The following is a 12,963-nucleotide window of genomic DNA, read 5'->3' on the forward strand; positions in this document are numbered from 1 at the left end:
GCCTGAACTGTTGTGGAGCAACTGTCAAATGTCTGCCACCGCTACTAGGGGCAATATTACTTGCCACACTTCACAATGTTCCCCCCTGCGAATCCAGATTCGCTGATAGAGCACATCCTCTCAAAATTCTATGCTCTCCCACCGTTGAAGGGGGACACATCCCCAGGGGTCAGAATCATCTGATTCCCTCTGGTATGTGTGTCTGGGTTATTGCCCTGTTTTTCCTCTCACTCTCTCCTAGTGAGTAACTTGGAGGCCACAGCTTCAACAGCCATAGCCTTACACATCCTTACTCTTTGTGAAGTCCGTATCAGAGGTATTTCGACTGCTTCCAGCTGTTCATACACTTCGGGGCCTAAGTCATCAAGTGGTCTTCACGAGAGGGGGTCAGACTTTCTGTAGTTTTTTCCAGGCTTATACCAGATCACACAAACTGGGCTAACCAGGCTATCCAATGCTGCTCCATTGTCCCCAACTTCACTGTCAACAAGTAGGGCAAGGGATTGTTGTCCATATACATTTACACTTGACTTCCTGCAAGATACTCGCCAAATTGTTCTGTGACTGCCCCGATGATGGCCAACAGTTCCATGGGGAAGGAGCTATAATTTCTTTCCATGGACCTCAGACTTTGACTGCTATATGCAATTAATCTTTCTTTTTTATCTTGCATCTGTGACAGCACCACCCCCAAATCCCTGTAGGTTGGCATCTGTGTTCAACTGAAATGTCAATGTGCAATACATCAATTCCAACACAGGAGCCATGACAAACTTTGTTTTTAATTCCTTCAAAGCTGATTGGTTTTCTGTCCAATGTGAATTCTTGTCTGTTTGACCAGCTGTTCTCTTGCTAGGGAGGTACAGATAAGTAGTTGGTAGAGTGGGGTGATAGAACCCCACTAGGCCAAGGAAAGCTTGCACTTCAGTTATTGTCTTTGGCATCGTCCATTCCACCATGGCATTTACTTTCTCAGGGTCCTGATCCTCCCCATCCTAGGAGACTACATGGCCCAAGTACTTAATTTGTCTCTGCCCGATCCAGGACTCAGGCTTGAGCTTTAGCCCGCACTTCTTCAGCCAGGTAAAGACAGTCCTTAAATGCTAAAGATGCTCCTAAAAGAAGCTGGAGTACACTGCAATGTCATGCAGGTAGTTCATGATAGACTAGAAATTCAGGCCTCCAAAACACAGCCCCATCAGGCACAGAAAGGTGCTGGACGCATTCATAAGCCTGAACGGCATGCAACTGAATTTGAAGAGGCCCATTGGTGTTACGAAGGTTATTTTCTCTTTATCTGACTCCTTGAGAGGCACCTGACAACCACTACCTAGGTCAAAAGTGATGAAGTACTACTCTTTCTGCAATATCGTCAGTATTTCTACCTATGGTGATAGATAAGCATCTTGATGGGTGCTGGCATTCAACTTCCTGAAATCCACACAAAATCGAAGGCCTGTCTTCCTTTCTCACTAGAACAATGGGAGCTGCCCACTGATTTTTGCTCTCTCTTATTACCTTCAATCATCTTGTGCAGGAGCTCTTTAACCTCTTGGTACAGGGCTGGAGGAATATTTCAGTACCTCTTCCCCACCAAAGCATCTCTGTCTGTATCAATAGCATGCTCCACTTCCTAGATATAGCAATATTCTTCATCATGCCGACAAAGACTTCTTGAAACTTATATAGTAATTGACAGATAGCTGCCATCAGACTTCTCTCTAGGGGAAAGCTCTCCAGGCCTAGCTGTTTTCACAGCCGTTTGAGTTAATTGAGGTAAACAGTTAATTGTTATTAAGTTACGTTCTCTCCTTCAATTCTACTTGCTAGTCGTTTGCTCACCCTCCTCTTACCGTTGTTTGTGTTTCATCCCGCCGTGGTGTGTGACCCAGTGTTGACGGCATGATTGTTTGCTTCTAGGTTCCAGCGTTTCTCTCAAGTTACGTCCAGGATCTTGGTTTACCTGCCAGGTAGTAGGGGTACACGTCGGGGGGGAGGAGAGAGGTTGCAAGTGTAGTTCATGTCTCATTCGCTATCCGTTGTGTTGTCTCTACAGCTGTTATGTCGCATGCTTCGGATATCGTTGAGGCTTCCGTGGATGAGGATGTTGTGGGAATGTCTGAAGGGGGCAGTATTCCGTCCCTTCGTTCATGGACTATCCCTAGGCCTATTTCGGAACTAAGAGGGGTATTCCTTTCCCGGCTTCCGCCAGGAAGGCTGAGTTGTACCGGCTGTTAAAAGGTTCAGTGGCTCCGTGTCAAGACGACGTCTCCATGGCCATGGTGCAAATGTCACTCACCCAGTTACACGTCATGTTGAATAGCCTAATGTCGGCTGTTACTAGTATTCAAGCAAGGTTGGAGACGGTCGAGTCTCGCACTTTGGTCGTCCCGATCTCTCCTCCAGACTTACCCGTTGCCTCTACATCTGCGGGAGGTGGTTATCGTCCAACGCAGGCCGCTCCCAATGTCTTTCCTGCACATTTTGTCCCGGCTAATATCAGGAAAGATATACTAGAGGATAGGGATGTTAACCTTGCCTCTTTGCTGGTTGCCACCAGGGACCTGTCCGATAATAAGGTCATTGCCTGCGGTGAGGTCTCTGTGGTGCTGAGAGGCCGTGACCACAGGCTCAATCGCAAGTTGACGATCCCCGAATTTGTCATGGCGTTCAGCCTGTTCAGAGATGTGATATGTTCTGTTAGGCCTGATAGGAGGGAGGAGCTTTATTTGTACCTTTTCCGAGTCACAGAGTTAGGGTATAAGTATGGCGGGTGTTCATTTTATGATTATCATTGTTCCTTTTCCGCCAAGGCAGCAGCGACTTTAGCGCAGTTTCAGTTCATCACAGATTGGTCCAAATTAGACACTGAGTTGTTTTACAGACATTTTGCTGGGTTAAAAGCTCCTTCCTGTTCACTATGTTAGTCAATTTTCAACTCAGCGGAGTGGTGTCACAAGTCAGCCACCAGTGCGCCGTCTAACCCTTCTGGTTCGTCGGCCGGACCCCTAGATGTTTTCAGGTCTTCCAGCTCAGTTGACAAGTTGGGTCAGCCTATTGTTCAGTTGGGTAGGGCCCAGATTTGTAACAATTATAATTACTCTTCGTGTAATTTCAGTCAATGCCGCTTGCTACACATTTGTTCTAATTGTTTCAGGGCCCACCCCAAAGTCGCATGCACATTAAAGTCTATCAAAGCTTACATGAGTGTCGTGGATACTGGTTGCTTACAGGGGTTATTGGCGGGTCATCCTAATCCAGGTTTTGTGGAGTTTTTAATTTCAGGATTTTCTAAAGGTTTTCATACCGGGTTGGTCACTATTCCAAAGTTTACCCATGAATGTATGAATCTTCAGTCAGCCGGCAAGAATCCTAGCGCTATAGACAACCTGATAGACACTGAGTTAGATAAGGGTGCCCCCTTTCCAGCGGTGGAGAGTTAGTCCCGTAGGGGTGGTCACAGGTAAGTTTAGTAAGAAGGAGAGACTGATCATAGACCTGTCCGCCCCGCATGGTTCCCATGTCCCTAGCCTCAATTCCCTTATTCCATCAGAGGAAGTGGGCATAAGGTATTCTTCCATTGACCAAGCCATCGCCATCATCATTCAGTTAGGACCCGGAGCAGCTCTCTCCAAAGCCGATATCTCTGATGCCTTTAAGTTACTCCCTATTGCGCCTGCTCTCTGGCAGTGGCACGGCATTAAGTGGAGGGACCAATACTACTTCTAAGAGCAGCCCGTGGCTGTTCGATCAGTTGGCTCAGGCCCTCCATTGGGTATTAGAGAATAAAATCCACTGTGAACACGTCATCCATTACTTGCTGCTGATCGAGAGGCCAGGGCCGGCCCCCCAGGGTCTGGGGAAACTTTTTAGTTGCTTTTCTCAGATGGGCGTCCCTGTATCCCCCAAGAAAGTTGAGGGACCATCCACAACCATTACTTTTCTAGGCATAGTGTTAGACTCGGATTACATGTTAGCTAGGTTGCCATCAGATAAGCTAGTTAGGATCAGAGAAGTTGTTCATAGGTTCTCAGTTACCACCGTGGTCACCAAGGCTGATTTACAGTAGTTACTGGGCATGTTAAATTTTGCGATGAGGATTATTCCACAAGGCAGGTCATTCATTTCCCGTTTGTTGGCCCTTCTCGCTTCTTCCCCGAACCAAGACAGCCCGGTGCGCCTGGATAGTCATGCCTTATCTGACCTACACATGTGGGATCACTTCCTCAGCCAGTGGAACGGGGTGTCCTTGTTTATTCCTGAATTGTCTAGCTTGTCTCCAGTAATTTTCTCAGACGCAGCTGCTGGCACAGGTTTTGCTGCTATTTTTGGCACCCACTGGGTTGCAGGTGAGTGGCCAGTTGAGGTTAGACAGATCCCGTGTTTCCTGCAGACCTCAGCACTCTTCGAGCTGTACCCCATAGTGGCGGACGCCTTTATCTGGGGCAGCCGCTGGACAAATCTCACTGTGTTATTTGTAACAGACAACGCCGCAGTGGTAGATATTATTACCAGTGGTTTGTCTAAGTCATCACATGTCATGTGTCTCATGAGGCGCCTAGTTCAACTCTCGTTGCAACATCATTTTTGTATTACTAGTACGCATATACCAGGTTCTCAAAATGTGGCAGCTGATGCCTTGTCGAGGGCTAATTTTCCCCTTTTTTCACAGGTCATGCCAGAGGCGGATGTTACGGGCGCTGCTGTCCCACCCCACGACTTGCTAATTCTGGTTTGACTAGTCACCTGGCCACAGCCCATATCTTATTAGCCAAGTCACTTTCTCCAAACATGGCTAGGGCTTACCGCACCGGGTGGGCCGCATATTGCAAGTTCTCTGAGAAATGCCCCCAAGGAGAGACCAGTTTCATTGAGTACATTCTTGCTTTTATAGGTTACTGCCACTCGGAACTTAAGCTGTCACACAACACCGTGAAATCCTACCTGTCAGGGGTGCAGCATTTCCTTTCTGTTAGCCATCCAGAATGAGGTTCGTTGTTTTCTGTTCACGCAGTCATAGCGATGCTGAGGGGGTTAAGTAGATGTGGCCCAGGAGACCAGATACGCAGACAAGCCGTTACTGGTAGGCTATTCCGTAACCTGTCTGATGTTCTGGATAAGAGTCCTTTCGGGGTTTCCCCCAGCTTGATGCTTAAAGAGGCTATTTATTTAGCCTTTTACGGTTTCTTGAGGCCTGGCGAGTTTACTTGTCCCCCCAATAGCAGTAAGTTTGTCACAGTTAGTCAATTGGTTCAGCATCTTGAGGGTTTCACGTTGTTACTGAGGACATCCAAGACCTCTCAGACGGGTCCCCCGGTCCCAGTGTCCTACTTCTCCACGTCTCACCGGTGGTGCCCCGTCAGGGTCCTTCAGCAGTTGCAGGCAGCCTTGGTAGGCCACAGGCCAGATAGTCCACTGTTGACTTTTGGGGTGTCGCCACTTAGCACTCATCAGTTTGTGTCTCACATACGCTCCTTGGTTGGGAGTCTGGGCGGCGACCCCGCCTCGATTTCAGGTCATTAATTTCATATAGGAGCAGCGTCCGTGGCCTCCAAAAATCAGGTGCCAGCACACGTTATCCAGAAGTTGGGCCTCTGGCGCTCCTGCTGCTTTAGTCGCTACATCCCTCATCCCAAAGTCGAGATGTCATTGGCTTTCCAAAGTTTGGTCTTCTAATTATGTCGTAATAAATTACTCTTGTCACTCTGTGTGCCTTTTTGCCCTCTTTCTGGTGTCCCTGCTACGTCGCGGTTGCGGCACAACTCTAACCGTTTAGGTGTTAGGTAGGTTCAGGTGGGGTAGGGTCAGTGGAGGATTACAATAGGGACGTTCGGGTCGGCAGCCCCGGGCCCGGGCACCGCTGGGGGGCCCAAGGCTGACCCGAACGCCCACATACTGCGGCGGGGCACGGGAGCGCATAGCTCCCTGTCCCGTCGCCGATCACCGCCATAGGCTTCAGGCCTAGTAGGCCTGAGGCCTATGCGGTAGTGAAATCCCGGCGCAGGCGTGCATGATGACGTCATCCTGTGCCGGGACGCAGCACTGTGACGCGCCTGCCTCATCCCGCCTTCCTCTGCGAGCAAGCGCCAGGCCCTGGACATAGATGAGTATTTAGCTTTTCATTTTTTTTCATTTTTTATTTTTTTATTTCATGTGCCTACTTTGAGGGACATGTTGTGGGGACACACACAGGAGGACATCTTAGGGAAGATACATCGAGTACATGGGGGAGGGAATGTGGGGGCTGTATGGGGCCAAATTATTATGGGAGGTAATACTATGGGGGGACAAATTACTATGTGGGGGCAAATTATTATGGGAGGGACTACTATGTGGGGGCAAATTACTATATGGGGCAGTGTGGGGGCAAATTACTATGTGTCGGCAGTGTGGGGGAAACTATTGTGTGGGGGAAGTGTGGGGTAATTTCTATGTGGGGACAAATTACTATGTGGGGGCAAATAACTATGTGGGGCAGTGTGGGGAAATTGCTATGTGGGGGCAGTGTGGGGAAAACTATTGTGTGGGGGCAGTGTGGGGAAATTGCTATGTGGGGGCAATTTACTATGTGGGGGCAGTGTGGGGGGAAATTACTATGTGGGGGCAGTGTGGTAGAAATTACTATGTGGGGGCAGTGTGGGGGCAAACTACTATATGGGGGCAGTTTGGGGGAAATTACTGTGTGGGGGCAAATTACTATGGGGGGATTACTATATGGGGCAGTGTGGTGGAAATTACTATATGGGGGTGTTGCTATTGGGGAGGCACTGTAGGGGCCATTCTATTATTTCTGGGGACACTATACAGGGATTATTGCCTGGAGCACAATAGAGGGTGGTATTATTACTTGGGGCACTCTAGGGGACATTATAGCTGCTGTGGACACTATAGGAACATTTGGGGTAATTTATCAAACTGGTGTAACGCAGAACTAGCTTAGTTGCCCAAAGCAGCCAATCAGATTCCACCTTTCATATTTGACAGCTCTTTTGGAAATCCAGTTCTACTTTACACTAGTTTGATAAATGACTCCAATTATGTCTATTAGGGTCACTATTTTTTCAGCAGTATAGTACCTGGGGCATTGGGGAGCACAACGGGCACAGTATTGGGGGTGGCAGCAGGATGACACTGTGGGGACACCAGGATGAGGAGGTTGATGGAAAAATTGAGAAATCTAACGTGTCTGTGTTACAAACTGTAGAGACGAGATGTGGCTGAAAGAATTTGCCATGGTGGTCTGGGTCAAATGGAGGAGAAGAGGAAAGAGAAGATCTACATGACAGGAGATGTCACTGGATGTAAGAGGTATGTGGTGCTGTATTCTCCTCCATGTCTTTTTTATTACAATTATATGTATTTTAAATTCGGCGACCAAATTTTTCAGTTTAGGACCCAATTTGGGGTATTTTTTTTTAGTCTGAAGATGTCAAATGGCCTAGGAAGAGACTGTGGCGCTCATGAAGAACCGCAGCCTCTTTATACAAAAAAAAAAACTAAACTAAAATGGAGGGAGGGGCCCAAGTTGGGTAGACAGCCCCGGGCCCATCATGCACTTAATCCGCCCCTGGGTAGGGTGCATTCTTTCAGTAGCCACGACCACAAGTGTAAAGGCCGATTCATTGGCCTGAATTTGTGGGAGGGGCACCGCTGCCTTAATGTTCGGCCGGCGCCTCTCCCACCTTGCACGTCGTTCTGCGTTTTTCCCTCCTACCCGCCCTTTTCTCTTGTCACTCATCACTCATGGAGGGGATGCCCTCTTTCTGGTGTCCCTGCTAACCGTTTAGGTGTTAGGTAGGTTCAGGTGGGATTCTCTCGGTAGCCACGACCACAAAAGAACAACTATATAAATGTGGTATTGTTGTTACCAAGATAATGAAGGGTATTGGTCAGTTTTACCGCATAGGGAACTCTGTGCAAACAAATCCCTAAAACTCCCATTAAAGACTACAAGATGTCCTGCACAAAAAGTGATTGTACAGCTGTGTCATTCCCATGTGAATGGGAAAATAGAAAAGGTATTGTTCCGGGAAGGCAGGGACTAAAAAATAAAAAAAACAAAAACATAAAATCTCAAGGTCCTGAAGGGGTTAAACAGCTTGCAGTAAATTCAGTGACATAAACAGTATAAGGCCTCATGTACACGGCCGTGTGCTCCCCACATCACGGATGCTTCCGGCGTGCTTCCGTGGTTTTTCTGTCCGTCCCTCTGCACCGCAAAAAAATAGAACTTGTTCTATTTATTTACTGTCCGGACGGATCACGGACCTATTCAAGTAGAATGGGTCTGGATCCATTGCGGATGCCGCACAGATGGGGCCCGTGCATTGGGGACCGCAAATTGCGGTCCCCAAAGCATGGAATGGCCACACAACAGCTGTGTGCATGAGGCCTTAGGCCGCGTTCACACAAACGTGTGTGACCCGTGCCTGTGCTGCGGCCCGCAAATAGCGGGCCGCAATGCACGATCGCCGGCCGTAGGTCAGCCGCATCGGATCGCGGACCCATTCACTTTAATGGGTCCGCGATCCTGCCGTTCCGCGAAAAGTTAGGACTTGTTCTATCTTTTAGCGGAACGGAAGTACGGGACGTAACCCCACTGAGGCACTCCGTAGTGCTCCCGAGGGGTCCCGTCCCGTGCGGCCGTTCCGCGATTCCGGATTAGCGGACCCATTGAAGTGAATGGGTCCGCATCCGTGATGCGGAATTCACACGGAACTGATTTGCGGTGCCGCAATACGGCCACAGATCACACACGTTCGTGTGAACTTAGCCTTAGGCTACATTCACACAACAGTGAATAGCCGCCATCAAAAAATAGGACATGTCCAATTTTTGGCCATTTTCAAGGCCAAATAGACACTATTGAAACCTTTAAAAATAAAATACTGGGGGTCATAGTAATATTTCTCATTGCTACAGCCATGCATCTTCAGTTCTTAAAGGCCTGCCTCACTTCAGTAAGTGCCATTTATTATGTAGAGAAAGTTAATACAAGCACTTACTAAAATACTGTTATTATCTATTTTGCTTCCTTTGCTGGCTGGATTCATTTTTCATTATATTCTGCTTGTTTCTATGGTTACAGACCACCTTGCAATCCATCAGTGGCAGTCGTGCTTGCACAATATAGGTAAAAGCACTAGCCTATGTGTGCTCCCATGGTTCCGGCCACCAGAGAGGCTGACGCTTTATTATCCTATAGTGTGCAAGCATGACCACCACTGATGGATTGCAGGGTGGTCTGTAACCATGGAAACGAGCAGTGTATAATGTGATGGAAAAATTAATCCAGGCAGCAAAGGAAGCAAAATGGATAATAACAGTATATTAGTAAGTGGCTTGTATTAACTTCTACATAATAAATGCCCCTTACTGAAGTGAGACAACTCCTTTAAAGTAGTGCGGTGCTAGGTTGTTCGGGTGCAACCACAGAACGCAGTTATGTCACTGTTGAATTAAACTAATGAGGACGGCATTTTCACGTTGATGATTTTGTTGCAGAAATTTCCGCAACTGAAAATCACTTTCATTCACTTGGGGCTTGCAGAAATCCTTGTGCTTGCCAACCCATACAAATGAATGGAAATGATTTTCAACCAAATCTGCAGCATGCGAGTGCACCCTTATTTGGTCTGTATTGTTAATGGCTGTTCGATATTGCTGATGCCGTTGGTCCATTAACCATACAAACTGACTAAATGGTGTGGTCCTCATTAGTTTAATTTGAGACCTCTGCGGCATGTACGACTGCACAGTACTCAACTGCTACACAACCGCGCCGTGTGGTATTACCCTCAGAATGAGAAATAAAGCCTCATTCACATGTCAGTGATTCACAGAATGTGCTGTACGTTTTCTCCACAGACAGCACATGTTCCCATTCATTTTAATGTGAGTATTAACACATCTGTGTTTTAGCATGGTCCATGGGTCTATTTTGCCTGAGTGCACGGATCCAACATGTCCATTATAGTCTATAGGTTTGTGTAAAACATGGATGCAACACGGATGCATTCATTCCAGTTTTATGGACCATTAGGAAGAGATGCTATTAAAATAATATTTCAGCTGTGCAGTGTCAGTGAAACACAGATCCTTCATGGAAATCTTCACAGATGAATCACTGACCACCCTATCACGGAATTTATCACGGACACAGACGTGTGAATGAGGCATAAGGCTGGGATCACACACGGTTTGTTATATCCGTTAATACAGGGAAATACTGATCTAGGGAATTACTAATAGTTTTAACATAAATGTCCGGTTTCCAGGTGTAAGCCATTACTTTTTTTTCCGTTCAGTTATGTAAATAATTTTTGTGCCTTTTTTCGGTGATACATTGGACTTTATTTTTATGTCACTTTTATTTTAGTATTTTTTTGCTTTTATTTTTTATAACTAAGAAAATTTAAAAAAGCGAAAGCTGTTTTTCACATTTTTAATTTCTTTTAATAGCTGAAAGTGCAAGTAAAATATATATTTATTTAAACTTCTTCCCATTTCTATAATGGCAGTTTCATATAGAGGATATATGGTTTGTGATTTCTGTAGTTTGGACTAGAAGCTACAGTAAGGCCTGTGCTGGTGTTTTAATTTTTTAAGATTTTTAATTTTATTTTTTATTTTACACAGACCTGGCAGTTGCAGAAAGAGCTGAGCCGCTAGGTATAATGACAACTCCCTCATTGCTCCTAGAGGCTCATTTGCACATATTAAAACATCATTTTTCTCAGAAATCCATGCACATATGAACATGGGATCAACACAGATGCTTTCAGCTGCAAAGCACATATGCAACAGGTCTGCAGTTTCAGAAGTGAACCTCTGCTGACAGGTGCCCTGAAAGGTAACTGGTGAGGGGCCTGACCATGTAAAGGGAAATCCACTGCGGCGTGTATTGCATGCTGGGTTAGGTACTGGATGATACTGTACTTGTGCTGGGGGGGATTTGTGTGGCCAAGCTGCTTTTCGGTCCCAGTACGGTCCTACTCCGTGGCCACATGACATTCGGTCACTGTCACAACTGAGGCCACTGATTGATCAGCAACAGTGACTTAACCTATGTGCCCATGCCGTGGCATTTGTCTGAGGTATATTCTATGGACCCTCCCAAATTGCTATCTACCTCCCATGGACTCTGCAAAATGCAGCGTGAAATAACCCTGTTATTGCACAGTGTTGTGAAAAAAATGAATGAACTATACAGATATAATAAAATTGATATTATTTTAGCATACTATTATTACTTTCATTGACAGGGAGAGAGCTATAGACATGGAACCTAAGAACAATATTGGTAAGACCACGTTTGGAAAGGGCATTTTCATGGTATTCTTGCTGCTGCCACATTTGGGGGAAATGTGCAGATTCCAATCAACAGGAGTGAAAAGGAAATGAATTCTCATTCACACACTGAAACATTTCTCATAGCAAATCAATTTCTGATAGAACAGCCCATGCATATGGACAATAGGACAAGGCGCCTATAGCCTTGCTGTGAGAAAGTCTCGGTATCAGGCGCAAGGAAGCGCCAAACAACAAATGCAGGTTATACAGTACGCCATTGCTTCACATTACATTCTTATGTAAACGGGAAGGTGTTTCGTTTCACAAGGTACAGGAGAACGGGCTCCAGCTTTGACCTTTTTGTGATCAGCGGTACCTGCTCAGTGGGAGGGAGGAGGTGGAACAGCCCCCTGTCCTGGGCAGCATAAAAGCAGGTCCGCACCTCAGGCCCCGTGTCACTGCTGTAATGGAGCTTAGCTACCTGAGAAGCAATACCCAAGACCAGCACAACTGATAAAAGACGATTCATTGCACGGCCTAGACTCCTGTGCTAAATGGCTAGGTGAAGGACTAATATTAATCCAGAACGAGTCTCACAGTCCTACTAAGGTAGCCATTGGTAACCAAGTATATCTCAAGTGAGATCTTCTTGCTCCATTCAATGGCTAGAACCATGAAGAATATTGCTGTTTCTTTGGCTATATGTTTAGCTTATCCATTGATCAGTGCAGCGCTACAGGACAAAGACCACAAAAGTGGAAGATCCTCTGATGGTGGTGGCGGTGGACACACTCCAGAAGTACCTACTAGTCTCCAGATTGTCACATTTAAATGGCATCATGTTCAAGAGCCTTACATTATCGCTTTATGGATTCTTGTGGCAAGTCTAGCTAAAATCGGTAAGTCCTATTTCTGGAAACCCCTTAATTACATCTTTTATTAGCCATTTTATAAGCTTTAAGCGTTTTGGCCGCTTTTAGGTTTTCCCATATTCTTGGGATGATGCTATATCAAGCAGCAGGTCCAGACAGGATCCGATAATCCCTATGTGAAGTGGTCAAAACTTTATCATTAACCAAACAAATTATTTTAGAATGGTTAGTTATTACTGACCAGCATTGTTACATCTGTATCTATACTTAGTTTATATAGATGGTGCTGAATGAAGCTCTTTTGAATGTCTGCTCTGTTGGGCAGTATGCTGATCTTTTACTTCAAAATTGTTCTAGCTCTTCTTTACAGTTGGAGCATTTAATTTACTATATTTTTGGGGTAATGGAAATATTACAATATTTCCCACTATACAATTTTCTATTTAATAAATCATTCATATCCTGGAAAATATTTTTGGTGCAATTTGACTTGCGAACAAACCTTGTAATGTATTTAAAGATGAACGTTCGCCCATTACAGAAAAACATCAGAAACATTGCCTTTCATTGTTCACATGTGGCAGATTTGTTGTAGAAAAGTCTATTCCACACATCTAAATGGGGTTGCTTCTGCACTATATGCATATATTTTGACAGATTTTTTTTTGATGCATTGGACACATTTGACACATATTAACACACTGTTAAGCTTTATGGCGACGGCTACTTTCACACTAGCGTTCGGAGCGGATCCGTCTGATGTTTCATCAGACGGATTCCCTCCTATAATGCAGACGTT

The 12,963-nt window shown here is 45.8% G+C and overlaps 1 protein-coding gene across 2 annotated transcripts in view; it reads left to right on the plus strand.

The window, feature by feature from the left end:
- The first annotated feature begins 11,767 nt into the window (after positions 1-11,767).
- Positions 11,768-12,963, plus strand: part of SLC9A3 (solute carrier family 9 member A3) — a 481,978-nt gene continuing 480,782 nt past the window's right edge. For both annotated transcript variants that reach the window (XM_040433112.1, XM_040433113.1), the window contains exon 1: positions 11,768-12,191. In XM_040433112.1, coding sequence (XP_040289046.1) covers positions 11,954-12,191 — 238 coding nt within the window. In that variant the 5' untranslated portion in view covers positions 11,768-11,953. The remainder of the gene's footprint in view (positions 12,192-12,963) is intronic.

The sequence above is a fragment of the Bufo bufo genome, chromosome 5, assembly GCF_905171765.1.
Source record: "Bufo bufo chromosome 5, aBufBuf1.1, whole genome shotgun sequence".
Taxonomy (NCBI): Eukaryota; Metazoa; Chordata; class Amphibia; order Anura; family Bufonidae; genus Bufo; species Bufo bufo.